A 19,183-nucleotide genomic window follows, 5' to 3' on the forward strand; every position below is an offset into this window, starting at 1 on the left:
TTGTTGACAACATGTTGACAAAGTGTTGACTCTGTCACCATAATAGTAGACAAAGTGGTGAAATGTCGACACATGACCCCATGCTTCTTACAGGGTTAGTAGATACTACCCAGCAAAAAATTTTGGAAGTTGTGCATGTGGAGTTATGATTTCACAACATCCGTCGATGCAGTCCACATGAAGTTATGGAAAATGCACTCCTTTGGATACAATTTATAAGCAGTTGCTTTAGAGATCCCTACAAAAAAAAAAAAAAAAAAAAAAAACAGTTGGTTGATCCCTACCCACCGCTGGCGAAATCATTTATTCTAAAAATAAGAAAGAGTGTTTTGTTATAAAATGAAGAAATAAAAAATTAAGTTGGGAAAATTTTTACGTTAGTTCACGAAACGGAAATTTTTAATGGAGTGGATAGGAAGACAACATAAAAAACCTTTAGGATGATGAAGCAAAATCAGATGCGCTTGGATTAATTGGAGAACGGAGAAAATAAACTCAAATGTGATTGAATTTAATGGAAAGTTTGTTAATGATTAATTTTGCATTATTGTTTTACACAAGTAATAAATGCATTTTATTTATTCTGGGTTATTTCACAATGGTTTGCATTTAAATTGCATCTTTAGACTGACTAAAAATGCAATCCGAAGAGTGCATTTAAATTCAATCCAAAACACTACATCAAAAGCTGTGATTTGGATCGAAAATGGAGTGCATCCTAGCTGTGTGATGTGGAAGCAAAATGGAGAGCATCCTAGGTGCGCGCTCCCTTGTAAAATTCATAAGTGAAGTCATAGAAAAAGGATGTACTCCAACGGCAAATGTACTGTACACTTGTACTGATTAAACTGCATCTACGAATGCAAACTTTTTGCTGGCTAATTGTTCATATTTACTTCAATACAGTGGTGGAGGAGTGTAAAAAAGGTTCGGCCCGGCCGAACTTAATGCCGTTCTTACTTGTTTGTTTTGTTTATTGTTAGCAGGATGACCATTTTTATACCCTGCACCATACTATGGACCCCACAAACTATATGTATTCTTGGTCAGCGTGTAATTCTACATGTGCGTCTGTGGAAATAACGTTTTGATATATCCCCATAGAACGGTACTGCCCGATTTTCGGTATTTTCAAGGTTTTAGCCGCATTAAACTACTTCGGCCGAACATAACGCCGTGCTTACATCTTTGCTATTTTTTCTGATGTTGGTCAAATCATCTATGCCTATAATTATTAAAAAAAAAAAAAAAACGTATAGCGGTCAGCCTCAACATGTGCCTTAATTTGACAATAAATAGTGAAATAAATTTATGTTGGATTTATAATTAGATTAATAGGTTTTTAAAATAAATTTTTATAGAGTTTGATGCATAGACTAATGAATGTATAGACCAAGAAATCTTCTCAGTAAAATTCTTTCACTCAATGAGAATTGAGTCAGTTTACGAGGTACTCAATTTTTAAAATTGTTATAACTATACATTTTTGAACTATTTATGATAGTAAAAGACAATATGTGGGTAATCTTGGCCGGGTCTACATCCTTGCAATTTACCCTAAAACAAAAAGCAAATGAGTGAACGCACGGCATATTGAGTGTAAGGGCGACCCCTACAAAAAACAAACACATTACAATTGCTCTGTCTATACATTCATTAGTCTATGATTTGATGTAAATCGAAAATAAAGTCACGCAACATCACAATTTGTGATTTGTTATCACATTTTTATAACATGAATAACGACGATAGGGACACCATAAAAATTACAGAAAATTATATGGGTAATAACATAACAAGTGAGAACGGCATCAAGTTCGGCCGGGTCGAACTTTCTAAACCCTCCACCACGAACTGTATTGAAGCAAATAGGAACAATTAATTACCTTTTGTTTATGAAAGTACTAAATCTTTGATGCACAATGTGCGCTTACTGAGAGCAAGTGAGCCTAAATTACAAAGCATTTTATATATACTCTTTATCCACGTTAAAGCATATTCCTTGGAAAATTTCTTTCTATTGAGCATTTTCTGTGTGAAGAGTTCTACTTTTGAGAGTCCAGAATACCAAGTTAAATCCACTTCAGAAGAAAAATGTGGCAAAACCCCTTAAAATAGTTCTTGCTTGGGTCGTCATGGTCGTTCTTTCCAATCCTTGGACCAACACTTACAATTTTCCGAATCGGGCTTTTGTATCCTCTGATAACAAACAATATCAAATTACATCAATATCTTCTTCTTCTTTATTTGCCAACCCGTATTCGGGTGTTAGCGATCATACAATTATGTTTTACATTGTTAACAATTTAATTATATTTTTTATTCCATTATAGATAGGTTTCTATTCTTGGCAGCATTCAGGAGGCTTCTTTCGTCTTGCAGTCCCGTCCATTCTTGAATATTTCTTATCCATGATGTTTCTTTTCTGCCTCTTGGTCTTCTTCCATCTATTGTGGTTTGGATAATGGCTTGGAGGAGCTTATATTTTTCATTGCGCATTATATGACCCAGATAAGATGTTTTTCGGCTTTTTACATCGCGTGTTATTTGTCGTTCCACATTCATCCGTCGTAGTACTTCTTCATTTGAAACGTGGTCAGTCCAGCGAATTTTTAGAATACGACGATAAATCCACATTTCAAAAGAATTTAGTCGTTTTTCGTCGGCTAATTTTGTCGTCCAAGTTTCTGCAGAGTATAATAATACTGACCATATGTAGCATCTGACAAAACGTATTTTCGTTAAAAGGCTTATGTCATGGCTGGTTAGCGTTTTCTTATATTTGGAAAATGAATTTCTTGCCATTTCGATTCGGCACTTGAATTCACTTGACATATCCCATCGGTCATTTATCTGGACTCCTAGATATTTATATGTTCTTACACGTTCTATTTCTATGTTATTAATTATCGTAGGTACATTATTTTTCACCTGTTTTCTGCTGACAATCATATATTTAGTTTTTCTTATGTTTATTGATAATCCATATTTTTCACTGGTCTTCATGAGTGCATCTATTAGTCTTTGTAGCCCTGCTAAGCTGCTTGCCAGTAATGTGGTGTCATCAGCGTAACGAATGTTATTGATGAGGGTATTATTTATGCTAATGCCAATGTTTTTGGAAGCTATTGATTCTTGGAAATTTTTTTCCGAATATATATTAAAGAGAAGAGGTGACAAAATACATCCTTGTCGTACACCTTTCGAAATTGGGATATTGTCAGATAATTCACCGTCCACTTTAATATTTGATACTTGTTTCCAGTATAGATTTTGAATACATCTTTTATCGCATTCTTCTAGTCCAATATCGGTTAAAATATCCATCAACTTATCGTGTTTTACGGTATCAAACGCCTTCAGGTAGTCCACAAAGCAAAGAAATACGTCCGACTATGCGGTTCAGCTAGTTCCTTTTGCTCCCTCGTTCGTTTTCTCCCATTCTTTTTGCTCTTCTCTTTCAGTTAGTTCCATCAGTTCATTTAACATCAGTTGTCTCTCTCTCTCTCCCTGTCTTTTATTAGTGAATAAGAAATCTCATAGTGTCATTTCGTTTTTCATTTCTAACTAAACTGATCTTTGCCGAATTAAAAAAGCAATTGAAGTATTTTTAATTAGCAAAACGATTATAACTTTGTTTCAAATATTTGTAATCTACCATGAAGAAAGCCGAAAACAATTTATTTTTCTTTTGTTTTGATGAAGAAGAAGCAAGAACCATATGAACTGAGTGACCGAGTATGAGTGTGGGTATACATATAAAGGTTGGTACTAAAAGGAACTATGGAACTAACTGAAAGACCTAGTTCCTTTTGCGGAACGGAACGGAAAAGATCGAACCGCAAAAGGAACGAGATTGCCCAACTCTAATTCTTTTGCAATTCCATTTGAAAAAAATTAATTTTTTGCGAGCAAATCTACCAGTTTTTTGTATTAAGGTTAAGGAAAAAATCTGGTTTCAAATCTGTTCGATTCAGTCGTTGTCAACCCCGTGATGCACTAAACCCGTATTGTGCGGAGTTCTAGCAAACGATTGTTCTATTGCTAAAAACAAAATTTACAAAAAATAAAAAATACACAAACAAAACCATATTGGTTTTGGATCACTTGTCTCGAAAACGACATAATACAACAATAAACGGTTTAACACCGGCAATCGCATCAATTGCCCAGTTGGAAATTGTCTTCAATGTTTCTTCAAAGGTGTCCCAAATCCATTGAAGACGGCTCGATGACAGCTCTTTGGGATAATTGACGACATTTTCACACAAATGTCGCAAAACTCGTGCACGACATGTTGAGAGACAAGCGAAGTTGTCTTCAACGACGATACAATGGACATTCGCTTGCTCTTTGTCGTCGATGAATACATAGACAACTTTGTCTTTAACTTAATCCTTGATGACAGCATTATTCAAATTGTCGGCCACCTTGTCTTCAGTGGCCTCTAAATATATTCCAACCTAAAATAGAAGAAAAAAATCAGTAATTTTTCATAACATTTACTTACACTTTTTACTCTGCAATTCTGCAGAATATTTCCTCCTCTCCGACTTTTAGTTTACCTTTATAAAATTGAAAAAATCTGTAAAAACATAGACAAATAATATTACATATTTAATATATTTTTAGTTGAACTTACCGGATATTTTCATTTCTCCATTTACCTTTCCTTGAAAAAATTTTCAAAATATTTGTAGAAAAGGAACAATTTTAATTACTGTATAGGTAAATTATATTATTAGACCTTACCTATTGTTTGTTACTTACATCTTTTTACTTAATTATTCCGACAACATTTTTAAAACACGTGGCTGACTTGTCCAAATCTTTAACTTGTACTGATTTCAAAGTCACGAAGAGAGAAGAAACTTGTCACTTCGTGATATATTTTTTATTTTTTCTATTTTTCTGTATTTATGACACATTTCAAGACATTACCCTTCAGAATGTCACACAACGCACATGCAAGAGTGACAAATTCGGTCATCGCAAATTCAATTTCCAACTGGGGGTTTTCACAGTTGATGCTCTTACATATTGCACATTGTTACTGCTAACAACAACTATTTACGATGAACGATACCAACAACAGTGGTGTCATCAGTGGTGATCTAAATACCAGCAACAACCACGATCATAACTCTGACTGGCCAAACATTTTTAAACAGAAGCGACTGCTCCGTGACAATGTATCAGGAACGTCCAACGACGAAGATGATAATTAGACAGCGGAATTTTTTGCAACCCCTATTTTTGGTCCGATTCATGTCAAATTTTGGGACTGGGCATATTTTTGGCTTCTGATTACATTGCAATCGAAACATTGACATATGCAACAAATATTTCAATACCCAGCTAGCATTTGGATGCTTACTTTTTCAAAAATCACATTGCGGAGTCTTTTTAGAGTCCTTTTTGTGATCAAAAACTGATTATGTCAGTTGTATGATCAGAAAGGGACTCGAAAGTGACTTCCTTTAATGATTAAAAAGAGTTCAATTTAAAATACAACAACAAATGCGTAGCAATCACAAATAAATCATTGAGGCGTTTAAAATGTGACTGCTTTTTCGTTATTTAATGTCACATTTTGATCTTCATGAAGATTGAAAAATGCTTAATCAAAAAAGGGTCATGCAGGTGTTTGAAAAGTGATTATAATTATGTACCTTCTGATCATATTTTGAACAGTTAGGTGATTAAATACTGATTGTTTTGTTTTACTTTTGTTTGGTTGTAAATAATTCTCATATACACTTTCTACAAAACTCTGATATAAATGTAACGTATAACATTAAGAGTATAGACAAACACAACACATGTTCAGGTTTTGCCAAGTGAAATGAAGAGGCAGTACACTAATCACCGCGCAACATAAAGGATAATTAAAAGGAATAACAAATCAGAAAAGACAACAAAACAAAGGAAATAAACAAACAAAAATAAAAAGAAATTTCTTTTAATTTATTTCGTCTAATAAAAAGACTCATAAATGACTCCCTAAAGACTCATAAACGATTATAAACATGACTCTAAAAAGACTCGAAAAATAGTCCCAAATTAATCAACAAATCACCAATAAATGATTGAAATACGACTCGAAAAAGACTTTATATACCATCAGAAAATGGTCAAAAATGACTCGAAACTAATGCAGAGGAAGACTCATTTGTGATTTGTGTAGAAGAGTCGCCTGGGGTTACGTTTTCCTCCCGACAAAGGAGTCTTTTATGATCAGAAAGTGAGCTCATATTCCAGCTTTTTAATCGTGCAGTCGGATCAAAAAAGGCTCGAATTTGATTAAAATTTTCAAAAAATGCTGGCTGGGTACAAAAATGATTGTGTGTACAATTTTTCTGTTTAAAATTCTCTTCAGAGAAATCAATAAAATAGAGAAATGTATAACCACAGCCACAACCTTCAAAATACCGAAAATCGGGAGGTATCGTTCTATGGGGGCTATATGAAGGCCTGAACCTAAACCAAAAAATTTAAGGAGGAATGTTTTTTACCCCGAAGAAAGTCTTAATACCAAATTTCACCCATTTCGGAGGGATATTGACGGCACAACCTTCAAAATACCAGAAATCCGGAGGTACCGTTCTATGGGGGCTATATGAAGACGTGGACCTATACCGACAAATTTCAGATGGAAAGTTTTATACCCACAACGAATACAAAATGCCAAATTTCTGTAATTTCGGTGGGATATTGAGGCCACAACTTTAAAAATACCGAAAATCGGGAGGTACCATTCTATGTGGGCTATATGAAGACGTGGACCTATACCGATAAATTTCAGGTGGAAAGTTTAATACACCAAACGAAGACTTAATACCAAATTTCAGCTATTTCGGAGGGATATTGAGGGCACAACCTTCAAAATACCAGAAATCCGCAGGTACCGTTCTATGGGGGCTATATGAAGACGTGGACCTATAGCAACAAACTTCAGATGGAATATTTTATATCCACAACGAAGGCAAAATGCTAATTTCAGTCATTTCGGTGGCATATTGAGGCCACAACCTTCAAAATACTTAAAATCGGGAGGTACCATCCTATGTGGGCTATATGAAGACGTGGACCTATGCCGACAGATTTCAGTTGTAAGGTTTCATACCCCTAACCAAGACTTAATACCAAATTTCGGCCATTTCGGTGGGTTTTTAAACCAAAAATTCTTGTATATATTTTTGCATATGCTCATTTTATACAAATATGTAAAAATATGTCAAAATATGCACGATATGCAAAATATGAAAAATATGCAAACATTTCTGGGCCTAATTCGTTTTATTTTGTAATAAAACGATATTATGTCTAATCAGATTTTCTCTACGATCATCCTAACCAGCATTTGCATAGGATTCCGATGCCCAACCACCATCAATATTCATACCGAATGTTGAAGATATAAGTAAAATGGTATCTGATTTCACTAAAGTAATTACTATCACTGATTTTATTATAAATCGTTAAGGGATGGCCAGGTTAGAGGAGTTCTTCATTCTGTTGAAAATTATCGCAAAGTTATAAAGCATTTAGATTCGGCTGGAAAGAGCTATCATGCATTCCAATTAAAATCCGAGAGAGCATTTAGGGTTGTTATTAAGGATTTTCATCATTCCGATATAAAAGCGATCTTACTAAGTCGTGGGCACCAAGTACGCAGTGTTAGAAATATTGGAAGCCGTGTAAATAAACAACCTCTTCCAATGTTCTACGTTGATTTGCATCCGAATCCGAACAATAAAGAAATCTGCGACATTACTAATGAGAAGGAGCTAGAGTAAAAATTGAAGCTGCCAAGAAGACAGAAAAAATTGTTCAACGCTTCAGGTGCCAGGAGCTTGGACGTACAAAAGCAACAACAACTCCACCAAATTGTGTTAAATGTTTGCAAAATCACACTGCTAGTTATAGAGGGTGCTAATTTACCAGAATCTCATTAAAAAAGAAAAACAAGAGCCGTGAAAACAAATGTTACACCTTTAATTATCAATAATAATGACATGTATGAACAACCAAATTCAAACAATTTCCAAAACAGTACGACTTACTCTCAACCTGTTCGGGCGATGAAAATGTACAGAAGATACATGCAAAAACAAGTAGAGTTGAGAAATACTCTAATCAATATGAGTTGCGGAATGGAATGCCAATAGCATTATTAATCATTTAAATGAAGTACAAATATTCTTAATACTATACGGTAGTGACGTTTTTCTGGTATGTGAAACACATTTACAGCCTGTTCATGTATGTCGACCGAAAGGTTTTTTGCGCTTCGGAAGTGGAAAAAAAAATCATTTTCTGTTCATGTAAACGCCTTCGAAACGATAATCTGTGCGACCGACAAGCCATACGAAATAACACGTAAACGAACACTATTCCATTAAATTTGGGTTTATGTATTTCGAAAGGACTGTCTCTTATAGAAAGAGAATGTCAAAATTACTCACTTGCTTTGTACCTGCCGAGTAGAACGTAAACTCGCGAATAACACCGAAAATCTTAAAACAAATTTATGCAACACATTCTTGAAACAAAATAAAAATTTTATAGACACGTTCTAATGGCGGTTTCATTCATTATTTTGAAGAAATCAATAAAATAAAATAATTCAAAATACCGACACATTTTATTTTTCAAACAAAACAAATCACACATATTCCAATGTTTGTATGTATATGTGGATTTTGTTTTCATTTCTCATTTGGCTCTCATTTATGGAACATAGTTGTACAAATGTACATTCAGATTAGTAGTATTTCGCATAGGATACGTAACGGCAGTCGCAGGATCGTTTGCGAAATACATGAACGCATTTTTAGACGGAAGTGAGTGACTGCTTTCCTTTCGTACAGGTTTCCGTTAGACATACATGAACAGGCGGTTAACCTCAAAATCATTCCTTCGAATAAATGGATATGATGCAATAATTTCTAACCAACCTGGTGGTGCATCAAATACGAAGTTCTTCCTAACTTTTCTAGGAATTATCTTCAAGCAGAAGGTGTGAGAATATATGCGTAAATAACACCTTTACAGACATATACTCTGTTACTTCTTACCAAGATACAATAAAGAAGGTGATTCTTATGAAGAATTTTTCAAAAACATCGGCAATAGATTTGTAGTAGGCTGCAATTTCAACGACAACACGCCTGGTGGGGTCCCGTCTAAGTAATGCTAAAGGCAAACGATTAAATGAGTGTATTATTAGAAATAATTATCGAGCTATTTCCACCGGAAGACCAGCTGATCCTAGAAAAATTCCAGATTTATTGGATTTTTTATTTGTTTAGGAATACCTCGACATTTTTTTGATATTAGATCTCTGTTCTGCTAAATTACAAAGTCAATACATGTTCAGTGGCAACAAACAAACCTCTGTTATCACCAAAAACAAATATTAAATATTTCCAAAATTGGATCGAGAGACATATCGATCTTGGCATATCTCTGAAATCTGGTGAAGAAATCGATGATGCTGTTATGAACTTCGTACAATTGATTCATGAAGCTGCGTTTTATTCCACGCCAGAAGAAGAAACGCATAATATTTATAATATACAGGTATCGCTGTAAAAAAGAAACCTGATTAAATCAAAGATCTCGTCTTCCAGAAGATAAAACTAATTTAAATCAGTTTTAAAATTTTACTCACTTTTAAACTTCCAAAAACAATAAAATGTAATTTAAAAAAATTAAGTTTCAGTGTTTTATTTAGAAACGCACTTAAAACTAGGAAATAGTTTGTCGCTTAGCCTCAATAAATATATTCTTTCTCATGATGGAATCTCTCAAATAAAACGCTTGTCGATTAATTTTGCCACCATTTATAATTTAAATGCAAACGTTTTATTTGAGAGATTCTATCATGAGAAAGAATATATTTATTGAGGCTAAGCGACAAATTATTTCCTAGTTTTAAGTGCATTTCTAAATAAAAAACCCTGAAACTTAATTTTTTTAAATTATATTTTATTTTTAACTTTTTAGTAAATAAATTTTTTGACCACTGAGAACAAAATTATAGTCAATTTAGGCTGAAAATTTAGATAAGAACTTTGAAATGACTGAAATCGTGTAGTACCGTTATATAAAGGATATACCAAAATCTGGACTTATGTCCATAATTTTTGGTGGGGAAGTGTCTGTACCATTGGGGACTCCAAATGCCAAGTTGCAGCCAATTCGGCGTCAAAATGAAGATAAAATCCTCATAATACTTGAAATCGGTTGGTACCGCTATATGGGGGCTGTTGGAAAAATTGGGCCCATATTCATGCATTGTCATCCAAATCTGAAAAGTGTGCAAAGTTTCAGTTCGATTGGTCAACTGCAACTGTGTGAAAAATGAGTTACCAGAGTTGAAATGCAAGTTAAATAAAACACCATTAAAACACTGTAAAATGGACTAATATTAGTTTTGATTCCATATTCATGTATTGTCATCTAAATCTGAAAAGTGTGCAAAGTTTCAGTTCGATTGGTCCACTGCAACTGTGTCAAAATTGAGTTACCAGAGTTGAACTAAACGGACCAAAGCAAGTTAAATAAAACACTGTAAAAAACAAATAAGTTGAATTATGTATATTAGAAGTGTCAAGGTTTCTCCACCTAATCGAGTTGTGAATATCATTAAATGTCTATCCCAATGCAAAACTGAAGAATTTCTCCCACACAAATGTTTTAAAAACAATTTTAAAAATCATTGAATTCGATTGTTTTTGAAAATTGTGTGGCATTTTATTCAAACAGTACCCACACATATACAGATTGTGTATATTCGCAGCAAACCAATCATAACGAAATCGAAACAAAAATTCGGACGCTACGTCCGATGTCGGATCCGAAATCGTAACGAAAGTTGTATGAAGTGGTTGACATAATTTCGGAACAAAATGTCGGAGCGAAATCGGATCGAATGTAATATTTTAAATTATTATATTCTATTTGTTTGTTGTTTTGGTGTATGTATTCGTTTTTATCAAGCGAACGATTAGAAGCCGTTGAGCGATTCTGTTCTGGATGATTAAACTGGATAATAGTGAACTATGAACTAGATTACTGAACTGGTTTAATTAAAAGAGCTGAATTATTGAACTAGATCTTTCAAATAAACTAGATTGTACAACTCTAGTTCTTACTTGTTTAACATGTGTTAATCACATGTGCTACAAAATGTAAGTTGTTGTTGTTGTAGCAGCTTCTACAAGTACATGTAAATCTTTATTTTATTGATTCGGCTCTGCCTCCAGCTCCAAGCTCAGAAAGGACGCCACCTGAATTGGATTAGTCCAAAGAGAGAGAGGAGTTAAGTCAGTCGGGTTGGCTGGGCAGTTAAACAGGTGCTGCGTAGTATGCGGACCGGTGCCACATGCTGGGCAGATATTCCGCGTGCCATCAATCCTGGCCCAGTAAGAATTAAGGCGGCTGCACCAACCAGATCTAAGTTGCGCCAACACGACTCTCGTTTGTCTTGGCAGCTGCTGCTCTTCCGCTGCAACGGGTGGTGGATGATCTTCGAGGACTATATTCACACTGTAGGCTGCCAGAGCCTCTGCAACCGCATCAGTATGAATGTCTCTTAAACCTGCCTGGTATGCACGTTGATCTAGAGGTTCTCTTTTATATCTTTGGACCTCTCTCTCTAGATCTCTATAATCCTCCCTTACTCGCCTGGGGGGTTCAGGCATATCCACCAGATGGAGATTTGGGTGGTCTTGCCTATAGCATCCAAGCAAGTACTGCATCGTCAACATCCTGTTGTGACGACTCACAGGAAGGATCTTTGTCTCCTCATGTAAATGGTCCACTGCAGACATGAGGTGACACCCTGTAGCTGTTCTCAGGGCAGCATTCTGACAGATTTGTAGTTTATGCCATTGCGTATCACTTACGTTAGCAAACCACGCTGGCGCCGCATAGCTTACCACAGACCGGCCTATCGCGTTGTATGTGGTTAACAAGGTTTCTTTAGCCGCACCTCAAGTGCTGCCGGCTAGGGACTTGAGGACCTTGTTCCTGTTTCTCAGCTTATCGCAGATAACTGTAGTATGCTGGGACGACTTATACATGCTATCGAATGTGACCCCTAGGACTTTGGGGTAGTTTGTGGTCGGAATAGTTGCACCGTCGACCTGCACATTCAGTGGGAGCTTCATTTGCGCCGTCCATGTGGTGAACAGTGTGGCTGTTGACTTAGTGGTGGACATTTTCATATTCCTCGCGTGGAAAAACTCTACAAGATCAATGAGATAGGCATTTAGCCTTTCACAAACGTTACCGATATTGGGACCTGACGCCATGAGTGTACAATCATTCGCGTACGTAATTAACTCAATGCCGTCGGGAGGGCGTGGAATTGCAGAGAGGTAGAGGTTAAACAGTTCCGGAGATATCACCCCTCCTTGGGGAACTCCCTGCTTCACTCTACGGGGTTTGGACTTCCTGTCTCTGAATTCCACGTATGACTGGCGACCACACAAATAGTTGATGACCCAGCGTTTCAGACAAGGCCGGAGGGTAGTATTCTCGATATCCTCGAACAGCCTAGCATGGCTGACCGTATCAAACGCTTTGGTCAGATCCAATGCTACCATCACTGTTCTGTGACATGGTTTGTCCTGGTTGAGCCCTCGTCCAATATATGTGGAAATGGCGTGCAGTGCTGTTGTGGTACTGTGCTGCTTCCGGAACCCGTGTTGATGATCTGCAACTGGATAACACGTTCTGATGCTGGGGAGGAGTAATGCCTCGAGTATCTTTGCTACTGGTGATAGAAGTGAAATCGGCCTGTACGACTCACCTTTACTGGCATCTTTGCCAGGTTTCAGCAGCGAGACCACCCTGCCCATCTTCCAGGCATCGGGAACTATTAGGGTGGCTAGCGATAAGTTGAGGACCTTACTTAAATACTCGACTCCTGGGCCATCCAGCTGTTTTAGCATCACCATAGAAATTCCGTCAGGTCCAAGCGCTTTGGATGACTTTGCGCCTCGGATAACATCTGCAACATCATCCATCGTAAATTGTGGCGGTTCTTCTTCGGCTGGAAGAGATCGCAAACGACGCAAAACACTTCTCTTCGCCCGGTCGCTATCGGGGTGCTCGATAAATTGTCGGCAGAAATAGCCAGCGCACCTCTTCGGATCTGTCACATCCACGCCGTTAAACGTGTCCGATCGTCTCTACTACCAGGGTTCGATAGCGCCTTAACCGTTGTCCACAATTTATTACAGCCGGCTCTAATGTTGCAGCACTTCAGATGTTCTAGCCACTTATTCCGCTTGTGTTCACTGACTAATCTATTGACTTCCATTGTCAGTTCCCTGACTCTGGGGTCGTTAGGGTTCGTACGGCGAAGCTCATCACGCTCATTAGCTAATCCCGTCGCCTCTGCTGGGAAATTTGGTCTTATTTCAGGTATTCGACCAGCAGGGATAAAGCGAGCGGCTGCAGCAGTGATGATGTCTCGGAACTTCCTCTCTGCTACCCGAACATCAGAGGGACTGGGCAGTTCTCTGAAGCGTTGATTAGTGAACTCTCTGAAACCTTGCCAATCCGCTTTTCCATGATTAATGAAAGTGCGGCGTTCAGAGGTTATGAAGTCTGGTGGTCTGTTTATGGAGATGAGGATTGGGAGATGGTCCGACCCAAGAGAAATGACGGGTTGCCATGACACGTCATTCGTCAGACCAGGTGACACGATGGATATGTCAGGCGAACTGTGGCAGTCTCCTCTAATCCTGGTGGGTGCGTCCTCGTTCGCAGTGCAGAATGTGGAGCTATCTATTTGCTCAGCCAGATCTGTACCTCTCTGGTCATTTCCTAGAGCTGAATGCCATAACTCGTGATGTGCATTAAAATCCCCTAGGACCAGCCGGTTATCACCTCGCAACAGAGGCCTGATGTTAGGCAAATAACGCGGGGCACAGCTATTGACCGGCGGGATATACACATTCAGCAGTTCTATCTCGGCGGATCCACACCTTACCGCTACCCCCCTACACTCCAAGTATGGGTCACTAGAGTCTAGCTCAGGCAAGATAGGTCTGTACTGGACAGACTGGTGCAGTAGGAATGCAAGCCCTCCACCCCCACTTCTCGTACGATCCTGGCGAAGAACGTTGTATCCATCACAACTCCGAAGACTGTAGTTGTTGCTCACCTTCGTTTCCTGGATCGCCGCGACCATGATATTTCTCCGACTCATAAAGTCCACGATCTCATTGATCTTGGTTCGAAGACCATCGCAGTTAAACTGCAAGAATGTCACATCTTCAGGAACTGGGACAGCAATACGCGGTGTTAACGGTGATGAAGTTGATGATGAAGACTCACTGGGGTTTATATTGGCGCAGCACGAGGCAACATAAACCCTGTCGTAATACTCCCTCAGGTAGGTGAGGCCTGAACAGTTTCTGAAATGCACCCATCCTTGGCACCCGTTGCATCTCATTGACACCGACCTATGGTGGATGAGACGTTGACAAACGGTGCAGAACCATGGCCCGGGGTTAATCTCAATCCCGGCACGGACCAAAAGAATCCGGAGCAGGCATTCCGGGACATGCCGCTCCCAAAATAAAAATAAAGACGAACACGAACAAGTAGTTGCTGAGGTGACGGCCCCTGGCCGAGAAGATGGTTCCTCGGGTCAATCCAGTACATAGAACCGGCCGTCGTGGGATTGACAAAATGTAAGTAGGTACGTTCGGTGCAATTTTATTACAGCAACAATATCAAATAACATTAGCATTGCTAGCAATATTTTTGTGTAATGTGTTGCTACGTATTGCCGTTGTTTATTGTTGCTAAACATATTTCGAAGAAATTTTAACAGGCAATGCTGCAAATGTTCGATGTTTTTGCTAATATGGCATTAGCATTTTAAACCCTTGTACTTAGTTTTGATGCAGAGCAGTTATCGCTTGTATGAGATTCTTGTAAAGAAAATTGTCGTTAAAATTAGGAAATGAAAAACAAATGAGTATGCTTTTTGTACAATAATACCCAGCCAGCATTTTTTGACATTTGTAATCAAATTCGAGTCTAACTTCTAAAATCTGGAATACGAGCGCATTTTCTGATCATAAAAGACTCTTTTGTCGGGAGAAAAAACGTAACCTTGGACGACTCTTCTAAACAAATCACATATTAGTCTTCCTCTGTATTAGTTTAGAATAATTTTCGACATTTTCTGATGGTATATAAGAAAGAAGAAAATATGAAGAAAACATCAAAAGAGTTTTCTTCTTTTTGTTTCGTTCATTTGTTTTGTTTTTTGTTTCTTTTATATGTTTTGTTTTCTTTTCTGCTTTGTTATGATTTTTCATTATTCCTTTGTGTTGGGGTTGGTTAGTACACTGTTTCGTCATTCATTTTCTTCATTTTACTTGCAAAACCTGGTCATGTGTCGTGTTTGTCAATATTTTTAATATTATGTAGAAAGTGTATATGAGAATTATATACAACCAAACCATTATGCTAAAAAACAAAACAATCAGTGTTTAGTCACCTATCTGTTCAAAATATGATCAGAAGATACATAAATATAATCACTTTCCAAACACATGTATGATATGTTTTTGATAAAGTATTTTTGAATCTTCAGATAATCAAGATATGACAATAAATAACGAAAATAAAAGTCAAATTTTAAACACCTCAACGACTTATTTTGGATTGCTATACATTTTGTTATTGTATTTTAAATTGAACTCTTTTGAATCATAAGAGGGAGCCACTTTTGAGCCCCTTTTTGATCACACAAGTGAATTACTTAGTTTTTGATCACCATAAGGACTCTAAAATGACTCCGCAATGTGATTTAAAAACAAGTAAAAAAGTATCAGTCAAATTTGGAAACAATATTACGAAGGCCAAATTTTGGTCCTAAACTGAACTTTTCCGAGATATTGTGTGGGAGGTACTGGAAGGAGTTTACCGATTGAGTCCATATTGGATCCTCATCTAAGTCTGGTAGAAATTTCATAATGTGCAAAGTATGGACCAAATCGGTTACTCCCTTCAAGAGTTATCGTACGCACAAATTTTCCGAACATTTTCGAACTTCTGTGGGGGAGGTGCCGGAAGAAGTGGACCTATATAATCCATCTTTGAACTTGAACTAAGTTTGGACAAACTATTACGAAAGCCAAATTTTGGACCGAATCGGCAGATCCGTTCGAGAGTTATCTTGCGCTCCAACCACTACACATGGTGTCATAGGGTTTTTTTGTAACTTTCAGGCTATTTTCTCAGGAAGTATGGACTTGCCCCTAATGAAACTTACAGCGTCGTATAGAGGACAGCGAATACAACTTGCGTAAACAAAAATCAAAGCGATTCGAGATCAGGTCCTAAACTGAATTTTTCCGAAATTTTGTGTGGGAGGTACCCGAAAGAGTGGACCGATTGAGTCCATATTGGAACCTAATCTAAGTTTGGTAGAAATTACACGATGTGCAAAGTATGGACCAAATCGGTTATTCCCTACAAGAGTTATCGTGCGCACAAGTTTTGCGACAATTTTTGAACATATGTGGGGGAGGTACCTGAAGGAGTGAACCTATATGGCCCATCTTCGAACTTAAATCGAATCTGGACAAAGTATTTCGATACCCAAAATTTGAACCGAATCGATTGATCCGTTCGAGAGTTATCGTGCGCACCAGCCAGCCAGACCGACAGACAGACGGACGGACATTGCTAGATCTACTCAAAATTGTCTGAAAGGATATCGTACGAACATACTTGGGGTCTAAAACCATTATTTCGATGAGGCACATTTTTGGTCGTATCAAAGTGTAAATACCCTCTTTAGCCTAAAGGCTGAGGGTATAAAAACAATCTTCTATATGCTGGATATACATATATATTTATTATAATGGATATACATATATATTTATTATTTATATATTATGCGTTGACAATACCGACTGATACTTCCTTACTTGCTAGAATTTTCGACATACATATAACACTGTGCAACAAAATGGAGCTCGAGGTCCGGGGGTGGAAAATTCCTTTTGGCGGTGAAAGCCCTTGATGAGTATATAGAGAACCCCAAAGAGCAGATCCGCGTGAGTCGAACTTTTGAGTTATAGTGTGATGAATTTTTCACTGGATACCCTATAAGCCATGAGAAATTAACGTTACATCTTTGCTGTTGTTTTGTTTTTTTATATGACATGTGTTCAGTCAAATCTAATACGGATCTTTTTCGTAGAACATGTCGACCTTCTAACTCGCTTCCTTCCATGTCCTTTTGGTCCTTTATTTCAAGAACCGCAATAAAAGTACCACAAGATGACTTTTTTCAGCTTCGACATGTTCTGCAAAAATGTCGCTCAGAAAATTTTAGGTACGGCTCTCATTGACAACTAATCGAGATTGTCGCGTCTTCATGGTCCTTTTTGCACTTACCCAGTTATTGTTCAGAAAAAATATATTTTGTTTTTCTGTATATTCGTCTTTTGTTGGTTGTTGGAATATACAGAATATACAAAAGCACAAAATATAGTTTTTTCTGAAGAAAAACAGGGTAAAGCAAAAAGGACAATGAAAACGTGACAATCTCGATTAGTTGTCAATGAGAGCCGTACATAAAATTTTCTGAGCGACATTTTTGCAGAACATGTCGAGGCTGAAGAACATCATCTTGCGGTTCTTTTATTGCGGTTCTTGAAATAACGGATGAAAAGGACGTGGAAGGAAGCGAGTTAGAAGGTTGACATGTTCTATGAAAAAGAACCTTATTAGATTTGACTGAAGACATGTGATATAAAAAAAAAAAAAAAACAAAACAACAGCGAACAAAGATATAACGCTTATTTCTGATGGCTTATAGGGTCTCCAGTGAAAAATTCATCACGCCATTACTCAAAAGTTCGACTCACGGCGGATCTGCCATTTGGGGTTTTTTATATACTCATCAAGGGCTTTCACCCGCAATAGGAATTTTCCAACCCCCCAAAATTTTGGTTCACAGTGTAATTAGAGCCGCATATCAAAGTAAAATATTTGATCTGTTCCAGTACTGCAAAAATCTATTAATTGTTACTATTTTTTCGATAACATAAAGGAAAAAATGTTATCGTAGTAAAATATAGTAGTTTCTTGAAGGTTCCGGAACAGAGCAATTACTTTAAATAATCTTCAATTTTTTACTTTAATTATTTCACCCAATACTTGTAAACAAATAGTTTTTGGACGTCTTTTATTCCATTGATCGTAAGCCATAAATTCGACAACAAGTTTATGACGTCCTTCCATAGTGGTGGGTAAATTAAAGACTGTGTCGACTTCGACTTGCTTATAATGAGTTTTGTGCTGGGGAAAAAATAGCTGCTTAATAGGTTATAATTTTCAATTGCTATATTTAAGACTTACTCCATAAACATTTATACATTTCCGTTCATTCTCAGGTATATACTTTGTCCAGACCTGATACCACATTGAAGATGGGTCAAATTGGGACTTACAAAAATCTTTCACTGTGATTGACAGGGGTGTAACCTGCCATGCACCACGTTGAAATTTGTATAGTTCTCCTCGTCCCTTTACAGAAGAAAATAAAATAAATAAAAATTTAAATTACAATGTTCTATTCCAACTTACTTCTATACGATCTGTTGATTCAACGCCTTCCCACACTGTGGTGGTATTTCCAGAAGCTCTTACGCGACCTTCCTCCACTTCCCAAGTTATTTCACTCACATCGAACAAATCGTGTATGCCGTTATTTCCTGGTATTTCCCAACAGTTGTCAATTACTTCGCTATTGTCGCATATGAATTCATAGCGACCGGTCCAAACTAGTCGCGCCAGGAATATGACAATAAATATTGTATACATTATTCACTTTTAGTTTTTGTTTTGGTTCTTAATTTTACTTTACTTTATATACAACTCAATGAGATGTTTTGATTGTTTTTAGATAATAATCGTAATCATTAACAATATTAAGTTGTTTACATTACATGGATATGGACTGCTTTATCTAATCAAATGCAGCTAAAGGGTGGATTGAATATTGTTACAACCACCAATTAAGAATTTCTTCCCTAATATTAACAAGTTAAAAGGGCGTTTTGTTTGGCCGGGCTTAATTTTTTATACCCTCCACTACGAAATGTATTGAAGTAAATATGAACAGTTAGTA

General features: G+C 37.1%; 2 protein-coding genes across 2 annotated transcripts in view; both read right to left on the reverse strand.

Annotated features, from left to right (window-relative positions):
- Positions 1 to 19,183, reverse strand: part of Fatp3 (Fatty acid transport protein 3) — a 203,467-nt gene that overhangs the window by 161,563 nt on the left and 22,721 nt on the right. The window lies entirely within an intron of this gene.
- On the reverse strand, positions 16,872 to 18,882 carry LOC141387499 (uncharacterized). Its single transcript, XM_073957350.1, has 3 exons — positions 18,640 to 18,882; positions 18,412 to 18,579; positions 16,872 to 18,351 (listed from the first exon to the last, which is right to left on the reverse strand). The coding sequence occupies exons 1-3, from the start codon at positions 18,874 to 18,876 to the stop codon at positions 18,178 to 18,180; spliced, it is 579 nt and encodes a 192-aa protein (XP_073813451.1). The 5' UTR covers positions 18,877 to 18,882; the 3' UTR covers positions 16,872 to 18,177.

Source organism: Musca autumnalis, unplaced genomic scaffold, assembly GCF_047663935.1.
Source record: "Musca autumnalis isolate F117 unplaced genomic scaffold, ASM4766393v1 scaffold_5, whole genome shotgun sequence".
NCBI classification, from domain to species: domain Eukaryota; kingdom Metazoa; phylum Arthropoda; class Insecta; order Diptera; family Muscidae; genus Musca; species Musca autumnalis.

What these genes read in the sequence shown, in the direction of transcription:
- LOC141387499 (XM_073957350.1), bottom strand. Translation starts at nt 18,876, where the DNA reads ATGTATACAATATTTATTGTCATATTCCTGGCGCGACTAGTTTGGACC. An exon ending in AATCAACAGATCGTATAGAA is followed by an intron (nt 18,580 to 18,639) that starts GTAAGTTGGAAT and finishes TCTTCTGTAAAG; the next exon opens with GGACGAGGAGAACTATACAA. An exon ending in AATGTATAAATGTTTATGGA is followed by an intron (nt 18,352 to 18,411) that starts GTAAGTCTTAAA and finishes TTTTTTCCCCAG; the next exon opens with CACAAAACTCATTATAAGCA.